Source organism: Etheostoma spectabile, chromosome 3 (assembly GCF_008692095.1).
Source record: "Etheostoma spectabile isolate EspeVRDwgs_2016 chromosome 3, UIUC_Espe_1.0, whole genome shotgun sequence".
Classification (NCBI taxonomy): Eukaryota; Metazoa; Chordata; class Actinopteri; order Perciformes; family Percidae; genus Etheostoma; species Etheostoma spectabile.
Window position 1 is genome coordinate 7564851 of NC_045735.1, and position 11971 is coordinate 7576821.

Genomic DNA, 11971 nt, shown 5'->3' on the forward strand with positions numbered 1-11971 from the left:
TGTGTGTGTGTGCCTTACCAGTGCGTTGAGATCGTTGCGAACCAGGGCTCGATTGTGGACAATATCTCTTTTGAGGACGATAAGGAGGAAGAGGAGTCCCAGCAGCACGTAACCAAGGTTACTCAGGATGTTGTTGAACGCACTGTGTATGACAAACTATACTTTAAACACAGGCATGTAATCTGCTAGCTATACTGTGGTTGTCATAATGCGTTTAGGCACCTAAACAGACATGTGCTAACCACACACCTTAGCGCTCCCATAGGGTGTGCACACAGGAAGTTGTAGAAGCAGATGTCCTGGTTTCCTGTAACATTGACCACCTAAAGAACAGAGAGTCAGTTTAACATCCATCTTTTTGATCATATTTTATATATCATGGTGTATGTCTCATCAGCGTACCGTCTGGTAGGTAATGACCAGCTGGACAACTGGCAGCGCATAGAACACAGCAATAGTAGCAATGTTCCTGGAGAGAAGATCATTTTCATAATTATGATAATAAAGGAATATTTGTTACTTCATATGATTCTAGTAGTCAATGGTATTTGTTTATTTGCTGTTTAACCGTTGTCCTCACCAGAAGTAGATTTGGTATTTCTTGCTGAGGATCCTCTTGTCTTTGCGGGACAGGTCAGACACACATAGGAATTTCTGTTTTAAGGAGAGGACAAAATTACTTGTCATCAAGTAAAATGGGCAACAGCAAGGAGTTGTGACATTTTAACAACGTGACCCAAAAAAATAAAAATAAAAAAATAAATAAAAAAGAGTAATGTGTATTGAGAGTACCTTGGTACGGACAATGTTTTTGTCAAAGTTGATGTCGTCCAGTGTGTCATAGTCATCCTCCTCCACAGAGCTCAGAGACTCCTGCCTGCTTCGTCCAACACTGTCCAACGATTGCTCTGATGGAGGGAGGGAAGAGAGGACAGAGGAGGAGGTCATGGAAGAATAAAGAAATTAGCCTTTCAATTCATTGGATCAATTTGACGGACGTCTGGATTTAAAGCAATTTTTTTTCAGTGATGCAAAGCTATTCAAACCCATCACCCATTTAGAGTTTCTTGGCAAATTCCAAAGATAATAAACAGAAATATTGGAAAATTGTTGGTACTTTGATCAATTGACTGATTTTCATTAATATTGTTTTGCTGTTCCAATTCAAATGTAATCAGATTAGCAATCTGGCCACTTCCCAGCATCAACATCTAAGTATCATTGTTGTAGGATTCAGCAGTTCACTCTGAACTTATTCAAACAATTTATGCGGCAGTGTGTCACCAATGCGGATGGCTATGTGGTGAAGGTGACTGAGGATTGGGCGACGTTTGAAAGGCTCCCGCCCTGATGAACACAGAAGACACAGAAAACCAGTGAGGGACCGGAGTTGCTCGCAGGAAGCCAACTGCAAGCCAGGCTGTGGAGACATACTGCAACGTGACAGTGGTAGGCCAGTAGACATATGTGTCTGTGCTTGTTCATACCCATGTATCCATAGTTGTTGTCAGTTGATGTGGCGCTGTCAGTGATGGCCTCTGAACTGAGTGTGCTGCCGTTGTCAGCTAGAGAAAAAGGGGGGGGGGGGGGGGGGGGTCTTATTTAATTAAATCTCTACACAAACAAAGACATAAGCAAAACCCCAGAACTGTCCGAAACTTACCAAAGGAACCATATTCATATGGCGAGGCTGGAGTTTTGCCTGTGGAGACACACACACTTTACACTCCCAAGTGTGCGTGTGTGTGTGTGTGTGTATGTATGTAATAACTGACAAAAATGCATGCAGAGACAAGCACCACTACAACCAATATTCTTTAGCAGCTTAATGCTGCATACTAAAACACCACTGAAGCTAAATTGTTAGTACATGCCCCTGTTACAGGTTTTAAAAAGCTTCTTGGGTGATGGGATCACAAATAGACAGCGCTAAATATAAATATAAATATCCACCACAAATGCATCGGGATCCGATAACTCAAACCGCTTGCTGTAGTGGTCTAGGACGCATTTTACCACATGTAAAAGCTTATGCGTACTGATGCGTCACCAAGGGTGTAAAAGGAAAACATGTCACCAATGCTGGCTGTGGAGGTTGTCTTGGTGAGAGCGTGCCAAAGCTCTATAACTTGCCCATTTTAAGACGAGTTGGAATAAGTGTTACGTGACAGTCCATTTTTTTTATTTATTTTTTTGCACAATGGAAGATGTGCTGGTTCTGCTGATGTCTCTAGCTCTACCGACGCAACCACTAACGTGACAAGTGTTGGTGTAAGAACTTTGTGCCTCTTCTAGCGTAAGTGACATAAGCGGTAACAATGTGTCTCTGCTGTATACTCGTGCTCGGACCACTGAAATGCATTTTAAAACCAAGTGTAAACGGGGTCACAGAGAGGTGAGGGAGGCAACCACACATGCAGAGATCTAGTTTTTTTTTCAGGCTCAAAATCCCTGAAATAACAGTTTTAGTTAATAGGTGAAAATGTGAGTACGGAATGGTGCAGAGGGAGGTTTGGTTTGTGAAGAGTGGTGACTGCTGCAGTGAGAGTGAATTGTTGGAAAACGTTAAGCCTCAAACTCAAGCCTGCAATTTTAAAATTAAATCATGTCAGCAGGATACACACTGAGAGGTAGAGTACCACATCAGCAGTGTAGACAATTATCTCAATGATTATCTCCAGTATTATTTTAATGAAACACCTTGTCTTTTATATTTTTGTTTGTCTATCGTGTCGTTAGCATTGTTGACAATAATGTAATTTACTTATGTTTCTTCAGCCAAGAAACACCAGAAGGATACCATTATGACAAATACAGGCAAGATAACAGGATGATATCAGTGCCTTGTGGTTAGCTGCAGCTAGCAAGGACCCAGGTGAGTCATGTGTCTCTGTATCTCTATAATGCAAGTCATAAACGCTTATTTAACAGTTTTTGAACATTAAGTGCTATGTTAATGTTACGCCACAGTCCATGATGCATTATAGTCAATCGCTATTGATATGCAAGAGAGTCATAATATGTGAGCTAATGCATGCACAACATCTGCAGACGAGCAATACAGTTTGAGAGAGGGCAGTAAGTGCAAGGTAGGAGTAACAATGTCGTTATACCATCTCCGTTCTTCCCAAGCAGAGAAGCTGAGCCACACATTAGCATGACAAAGAGAGAGTAAAAAAAACACATTTAGTACACAGACATGTTACATTCTGCATGAAAAGCTTTATACTGCATGGTAAGTGTAGTTTACCATTGACTGGATATTATGGCATCTACTCTACAGTACAGGATTGGGACTAAGAAATTGTATGCTAAACAAGCCCCTAATGTGCTACTCCATCATAGCCGGTTGCTGGGTTACCTGTCTCAGCAGGTGACATGTCAGCAGCAATTTGAAACACCTCTCTCTTCTTCATTCTGCAGAAAAGTGGAGGGGAACATGCAAATTAAAATCATTTGTATTCAGTATAGTGTTCTTCTTGTAGTGCAGCTGTATAAATCTAAATTCTTCAATTAGACATCCAAACCCCAGGGTGGAACTGGGACCAAAATAAGAAGTTTGTTAAATTGTAAAAGGTCTTGTTAAAGTACTTAAATGAGTTTTCTGGTCTTTAACCACATTAAACCAAACAGAACCCAATAAAAGGCTACTAAAACATTCTCTGTGGCCTTATCTTCTGTAATGAGGATTGTCCGTGGCAACAGGGAGATACAGAGGAAGAGGTATCACTAGAAAAAAATTAAACTTTTTAGATTAACAGCTAAATATCTCAGCAGTGAAACAAGTCTGTGTATATAATAATAATAATAATAATAATAATAATAATAATAATAATATACACTTTACTAATCCTGTAAGGGGAAATTGCAATGTTTTTATGTTATTACACACAGGCCTGAATTATACACACCTCCTCAGAACCTATACATGCACTAATGGGGAGATGTCAGAGTGAGGGTGCTGCCCATGGAAAGGCACTTGAGCCTAGTGCCTTGCTCAATAGTACCTTGGCAGTGCCCAGGAAGTGAACTGGCCCCTCTCCAGCTAGCAGTCTATCACCATACTTTGGTCCTTATGTGGACTTGAACCGCAAACCTCCAGTTCCCAAACCCACTACCTACGGGTTGAGTGACTGCCACCCCATGATATGGGTGGTATATGAAGTGTATGCGGTGACTAACTGTTGTTTTGGTAGCAGAGAAAAATGCTAAATCTTACCGCTTGTTCTCCAGACAGGTCATGAGCAACGTGAGCAGATAGAAGGAGAGGAAGATACCCAGACAGAACAGCATGCCCATCACATACACCTCCGCTGTGGAGTGGAAGACAGATGTACCGTAAGCCTATTTACAAGCTTATACTGCATCACCGTGCCTGCACTGCATAATAAAATGATATAGCATCATTACCTACAGCTTAAAATTGGGAGAGACATAAACAATACTACACAATCTGAACTGTGGTCATAACATCTACATCTTATAACATATTTCCTGTATATATTGTTCTTATTCAATCAATCAGTTTATAGGTTGTTATGTTTATATTTAATAGTCATAGTTAATATTTAATTATGATCTACTGCACTGTTTAATCCCAGCACTGTTCACTTTTGCACTATCACCATTGCACACAGTCTACTACCTTATCATGGTCATTGCATTTGTGAGTGATTCTTATTCTTATGCATGTGTGATATGTGTGTGTATATGTGTTATGGTCTTCCTGCTACTGAATGCCTAAAATTTCCTTCGGGATCAATCTATATATCTATCTATCCATCCATCCATCCATCCATCCATCCAATATAAGGAAACACATTTAGTTATGATTTATTCTTTCTACAAGTTTTTTCTAGTTTTGGAGAACATAACTTAATCAAAATGTTCCTGGCAAGTTACTCGTTCTCCCACCGTTGTATGGTATATTTTGTTGACAAACGCACGGTAAACAAAAATATATAGATTATTCCTCAGTCTGGACAGCTGCAACATATTTGTAAAAGTGTGACTTACAGTTGATAGCAGGTGTGACAATCACATCAATGAACTTGCTGCGGTTGCCGGCGTCAATCAGCTCATCAGGATGGAGAGGGTAGAAGCGTAGCGGACCGCCGCACGCCTCGTCCTCTGTTTTTACCACTACTACTACATAGAAACTGTTGCTGGGAAAATCTTTTCTCTACATGACAGAAAGGGACATTAGAAGATATGAAATGTGGTTACAGGGGGTCCATACTGTATGCTTTGGTTACGGCGTTACCTGTATTTCAGAACCATGAAAGTTACTGTGTCACACACTACCTGCACAGTGATTGCGCCTTTTTTGGTCATAGTCTGGTACATCCCAATGAAGGCCACATTGTTGTCAAGATCATAGACAGGACACTGAAAAGAAAGTATAATGAGAAACATGAAAGATTAAAAGAATAAAGGCAAGAGGGAAAAAGAAACGAAAAGGATTACTTGAAAAGAATAGGGATATTATAGTACGTAGGTCAGGGAAGATATGCTTTTGTCCCGGTTAGATTCCTTCACGATACATGGGTGCCGATTTGATTTGTAGTGTCATTGTAGTTTCCTTTATTGCGATTCAATAGTATTGAGTATTGTGATTTTAATTTTCTTCAAAATCAAACCTTGAATAATACACTTCTAGAGACAATATACCATGCGACATTTCTAAATACTAATTGTTCTTAAAAAGAATGCACAACACATGTCAGTCTGACATATATTACATTTTTTAAAGCACATAACCTTTTCACACATTTTCTGCGTACTACAGCGGTACTGTATCAATAAAAATATTAGTTAAATTATTGGTTAAAAATATATATATGTACAGTATATATAAACACACACTCTATACTGTGTGTGTGTGTGTATATATATATATATATATATAGAGAGAGAGAGATGCATAGGATTTTTGACTTTTTTCCCCCCACCCATAATAATTTCATGAACAAATTAAATTAAAAAATAATTAAATCTCAGTTAAATCTAGGGTTGCAACAGTATGAGATTTTTATGGTACAATAACCGTCTCAGAATATATCATAGAATTACACAATTATTATCAGTTGCAATGACCCTTAAAGAAATGAAAAGAAAAGTTTTTTTTGGTTGAACATTTTATTGTAATTGAAACCATTTTTTAGTATGTGTAAAATGTCACCCTTTTGAAAATAAATCAAATATATTTGTCAATACCGTAGATAAGTAAATGTACAGGGTATGATAAACGTCAATTCTAATACCACGGTAGACAGTGAAACCGGTATATCGCTGCAAACCTAGTTAATTATTCTGAGAACATCATTAAATTAACAATATTTGCTTTGTATTCTGCAGCACTAACACTGTTGCAATAACTTAATTATGCCTTAAGGCGGCCAAATGGTGTTACTGCATGCTGACCACAATGCCAGGAGCCCCGTCTGATTTGAGGGGGTGGGGAGGGGGGTGGGGGGGTAAGTGTACCTGGATGTCTTGGATTGACATAACGGAGCAAGGAAAGGTCATTTCTGAGTTGACCTTGACGATCACAGTGTCCACCCCATCAGGAAAGACATACTTGAAGTACTGAGAGAAAGGGCAAGGGGAACAAGAGAAAAAAAAGGATTAATGAAGGGAGTAAGGAAGATAACAAAATGGGAATATTAGTTGAATATTAATTTTCATTAGCCATATAAACAGCTTAGTATAATTATTGTCTTCAGAATATGAGGTGTGTATGTAAACTTAGTAAATTACTGACTTGATGGATAAGTAGGTGCCATAAAAAGCCAACAGGAAACACAAGTTTGTTCCCTTTTTCATGGAATGAAATTTTTCTCAGCTTTTCTCATCTTTCTCGTCATCTGGACCCTCCACCCCCACTCTCACCCTGTCTGTTATCTACATTTCTGTGACTAAACGGCCCTTTTGTAGAGCAGCACTTAGTGCCATCCTTAAAAACACACAAAGATTTGATATTAAGCTGTAATACCTGAGGTTGGGACGGTGACGCTGTGAAGTTGAATTTCTTGTCTGTCCTGTAATCAAGGTAAAGATAACAAGTCAATCATACCAGTAGTTGTCAGTTACTACAAAACCTAGCCTTAATCTGAGAATTCAGGCAGCTACTGCACAGTGTGTTTGTGTGATTCTATCAGATGTCACTTACTGCAGGGTGAAGCTTTCAACACGGCTGACCCTGAGCTGGTAGTTTGTACCCAGGCTGGACAGGGTAGACACGTCCACAAAGAAGTACTGGGTCTCAGAAGCAGCCCGGGTTGGGGGCTGGCACAATGTCCGGCCCACATGACTGTAAGGGTACTTCCTCTGGTAGCTGGAGAGAGACAGATAGAGAGAAAAAGAGACATTGGCACAAAAAAAGAGAGAAAGAACAAGCAAGCTCAAGTTCCCATGTAAAAGGTTTGACTTTTACAATTAACAAGACCTTTAAGTTCTATTTATTGATACATTCTTTTTACTGTTATTTATTTATTTAAAACTCTTTACGGATGCAGAAAATCAATAGATACTTTAAACCAAACTTTATTCTTAATCATTACATACAGAGAACAATGTAGTGAAAATACTGCATTTAACCCATCCTAAGTATTAGGAGCAGTGAACAGCTATACATACAGCATCCAGGGAGCAACTCGGGGTTCAGTGTCTTGCTCAGGGACACTTTGACATGTGGCTGGATGACCTGGGATTGATATGTCAACCTTGTGGTTGTGTGTCAACCATTTCACCTTCGGGCCGCAAGCCACCCATTTTACCCACTTTAGATAAATGAATGGATAATTGGAATGGAGAAAAAAAAAAGATGGACGTGTAATGTGATGATGAAAGAATTATTGGATTATTATAAGATACTTTAATATAATAGGAGTATACTACATTGCTGTTTCAGAATCAGAAGACCAAACTAGATCAAGCATAATCTCTGAACAAAAGCCATAAATACCCAACTCTAAGAAATGTTGATAAATGCACATGGTTTAGCTCAAAAACACAGAAGTGGACTCTTTTAAAGATAGCATGTCACAAAAGCTACAGTAAAAAAACAGAACTAAAATCGCTGTGATGACTTTCAGGCAGCTCATTTACAGTAAGCTGGGCTCCTCAGATCTGGTGGATCTGGAGGAGGAAGTGAAAGTCCAGTGTTCATTAGTGATCTGCTAAAAACATGCCTGGCCACGAGGCTGCATAGGCAAGACTATATTGCAAGGTAATTCTGGTGTTGCACAACCAGAGAGAGTGCCTTGGAGTGTGGGAGAGACACAGATCATACAAGGCTGTTAGCCAATGGCTAATAAACTGCCCAACTTCTAACCTGTTGCAAACTCTCACCTGATTAAATCAGATTACAAAAACTGTGTGCCCTAAAAACACTAACACAAATCCAGACCATAATAAAGGCTGGCCATTTTATATTTTCCTCTCCACAAAGTACATCAACAGCTGCCCTTAGTGCTCCATCCAGCAAATGTCCACATACAACTATTACATGTCCACATGGGAGACGTTCCTAAAGTAAAGTACCTCCTGGAATAAATTTTACCCGGTATCTCAGATCTGAAAACCCATCTCTCCACCACATTTACGCAGAAGTCTACAACAAGCACAGCTAGCATTTACAGAGTTCCTTCTCTATTTCCTAGCCAATTAAGTACACACACAGCTACAGTATCTAAACCAAACAAGAACATTTGTGCATGACCTTAAGTCATAAATGTTTACTATCTAGGGAAAAACAGCAGTAACAGCCAGACACTCCCAGAAACATTGGATTATAACGTCCTGTACAATCCTATTCAGTGTTGAGGATTGCCTTACAGTACAGTCCATTTACATCTGATTAGGTCAGTTGGAGCTTTGTGACAAAATTTCATGACATAGAGCTTAATCTGTACCTACAACTACTGTGTTCACTTCCCTTTCTAACTGCCTATCAAGGAGTGTGCAGATCATATTCTATTCGAATGCCAGCTGTTGAATGTGTCATTGCTCAATTCAACAAACCGCAGAAAATTCATTAAAGGCATTAATGTATGTTTGCCATACATTGTATATGACCATGATACTGGAAAAGGTCGTTCTAAAGGAAGCCAATTGGCACATTCAGTATATCTGTGCCAGATACTTATCTCAGCTTTGCTCTACAATTTGCAGAATATTATACTAAGAACTCAGAGGACTTTGGCTAATAGGCTGTTCCTTTGGCAAGCAGAGGGCAAAGAAGCATTATGCTGGTCATCACTGTACAATTAGAAATATTGTTGAATTGGGATCTTGTAGGACTGGGGGAAGCTGAGTAGGTGGCATGATAAAAGTGGGAATACTTACAGTCCTCTTAAAATGAGAGGGACTTGAAAAGACACCACAGCTTGCTTCTGTCGTACGACAAACAGGATAGGACTCTCAAACCCCTGTGATAACACATCCACAAACACACGCACTCCCTCCGTCTAACACCCAAAGACAGAAAATGAGAAAAAAATTATATTACAAATTAATATAATTTATTTGATATTTTTTAAGTGAAAGACCAATTTGACAATGTCAACTCACCTTATTCCTGGAGACAGTGTGATTGAAAGCATAGATGGTCTGGTTTTCACTTGTAACCGTATCATTATAGGTGACATCAAACTCTGCATCTTTCTGGATAACATTGTTGGTTTCCCCCTTTGCCCCACTGCCGAAAACAAACTGGGTCACACATAGCCAGAACAGGGCAGCCAATCGTGGTCGGGTCCAACACGGAGCAGGTCCAGAGCTGTTTTTATGTCGAGACTTCCAACAGCTCCTTAACACCATTTTGTCTGACACCGTCTTCCTAAAATGTAACTAATACCTAACGTTATTCTAGCCCTTGCGACAACTCCACCCCATTCAGCAACAATTACGCGTAAGATAGCTAGCTTAGCTGTGCCCCTTCCAGCAATAACAACAGCTGCTAACTGACAAGCTAAAGAGACAGCGAAGGATTCACATCAACGCCAGCTAAATATTTGCACCTCGTCGTATCGACATCCGCAACAAACTCGAAGCCGCCAGCTAAGGTTATGAAACAAATAACACAAGTGTCGAGACAAAAAGTTTTAAGACAACGCTACCGAATTCCTCTTCATCTGAAAACCGCTAGCTGCGCTACAACGTTAGCGTTGTTGGTCAACGCTGCTAAGGCAGCTCCATGTTTCGATTTAGCTAGGAGTTCGGTTCCAGCTACACGGACAGTGTCAAAAACAGGTTTTTTTCAGTCTGTCCAATGTGATCGGTTGTCACGGTCTGTATTCGCGGGGCCGCGGCATTATGCAAGTAGCTAGCTAGCTATATCTCGTGAAGAGGGTGAAGAGATTGAGCGTGTTTATAGTGTGAGAAATCTGTGACATTAGCGCCCCCTCCACGCTCAGACAGTAAACAAACAGAGTGTGACGTCATGTCTATGCCCTCCGTAGAGTCCTCTACTCATAGATGTGTTTTATGTCTATGCCTCTACTACTATAGTACAGGCCCCTTTATGTACATGTTTTGGTCTTTTATTTGAGGATATTCACTGGGAGAAACTATGGGGAATTTGTTGTAAACGCTGTATAATTCAAAGAGGCATGCCGCTTTGTTAGTAGGCTATGATCATATTAAAACATATAGGCCTAGTTAAAGCAGGTATAAGGAAAATTACAATTTAAGATGCAAACAAAACATTATGTTAACATTAGTGCAAAAGCAACAAACACGTTTAACATCATCAGCAAGAACATAGCTGATGTAACAGTATGTTGAGGCTCATGTAATGAAGTAATAATATTGAGTGTGAGTGTGTGTGTTGTCAGTGTGGTATCAATAACAGGCTTATGGAAGTGTCTGTCAAGATATTAATTATAATTTACCCTGTAAAACTTGTGTTAGAAAGATTCAAACTGAATATTGATTAAGTGTGATTTATGTGGACTAGAGAAAGAGTATTTACATCTATTTTTTTCAGTGTATATTCTTGTTTGGATTGATGTAGCCAACTTTCAAAAAGAAAAACATATGAAAGTGGAAATGAATAGGCTATATTTGATGTAATGCTATATTTTAGTCAAGATACAATTGAAAATACAAACATGGCATACAACTATTTCAATTTTTGGAAAATGTCAAATTCATAATCTTTTGTGTGTGTGTGGTTGTCATATTTTGTAAAAATTAGCTGCTGGGCAACAGTGATCCTCCTTTTCACTCTGCCTCCAGTTAGTCTTCAAGTACAGAATAGCAGACTAAACTTGGCAAACCAACAACTCAGGTACATTCTGTTACTTTGAGCACTTTTTGACTCCAGGTTTTGTGTGCCAATGGGTTGCATAAACACACATTTATTTAAGAATAACAACTATGTTTCCTCAAAATAAACCAGGGCCTTGGGTTTAGACAATGCAGGGCCTGCTTTTAGGGACATAATTCATCTTTTTAAGAGCGCATATACTAAAACAAAATGTCAGTTGATCAAATTACCTTAAAAAAATGTGAATTGAGAACTTCTATTTGAATCGCTGGGGTTCTGGGACTCAGGGCAGCTGTCTGTTTTGCTCAGTTGCTAATCCAGATAAAGACGCAGAACTCCTCTTTGCCATAGAGTGGTGCTGTCTACAACCTGGTGAGGGCTATAGAATAATAGAGTAGCCCAAAGTAGTTTAAATACATTGTATTTCCCCCACATACTAAAATTGAAAAAGCAATGAAATTTAAAAAGAAGAGGTGTGTCATGTTTCCAGTGTAGTAGGCTACTAAGTTCTGGTATTGAGTTGGCATCAATGGGTCACAATATATGAAAGCTATTATCAAACTATCTTCTATCTTCTACTATCTCTAAAATATGTATTTTAAGTTAATTAATTACAGATAAGCCATTCAATTATTATTATTGGCTACATCAGGCCAATTTAGTCTATCTATATCTATCTATCTATCTATCTATCTATCT

The 11971-nt window shown here is 39.2% G+C and overlaps 1 protein-coding gene across 2 annotated transcripts in view; it reads right to left on the minus strand.

Annotated features, from left to right (window-relative positions):
- sidt2 (SID1 transmembrane family, member 2) overlaps positions 1-10405 on the minus strand; it is a 14983-nt gene extending 4578 nt beyond the window's left edge. Inside the window, exons 1-18 of one of the 2 annotated variants that reach the window (XM_032507270.1) lie at positions 9574-10405; positions 9349-9470; positions 7172-7336; positions 6995-7040; positions 6487-6588; positions 5305-5388; positions 5017-5182; positions 4220-4313; positions 3362-3417; positions 3114-3140; positions 1664-1702; positions 1488-1565; positions 1285-1347; positions 793-908; positions 581-654; positions 403-469; positions 250-323; positions 19-142 (exon numbers count right to left, since the gene is read on the minus strand). In XM_032507270.1, coding sequence (XP_032363161.1) covers positions 19-142; positions 250-323; positions 403-469; positions 581-654; positions 793-908; positions 1285-1347; positions 1488-1565; positions 1664-1702; positions 3114-3140; positions 3362-3417; positions 4220-4313; positions 5017-5182; positions 5305-5388; positions 6487-6588; positions 6995-7040; positions 7172-7336; positions 9349-9470; positions 9574-9822 — 1746 coding nt within the window. In that variant the 5' untranslated portion in view covers positions 9823-10405. The remainder of the gene's footprint in view (positions 1-18; positions 143-249; positions 324-402; positions 470-580; positions 655-792; positions 909-1284; positions 1348-1487; positions 1566-1663; positions 1703-3113; positions 3141-3361; positions 3418-4219; positions 4314-5016; positions 5183-5304; positions 5389-6486; positions 6589-6994; positions 7041-7171; positions 7337-9348; positions 9471-9573) is intronic. The other variant, XM_032507268.1, reaches the window with a different exon arrangement.
- Positions 10406-11971: the final 1566 nt, after the last annotated feature.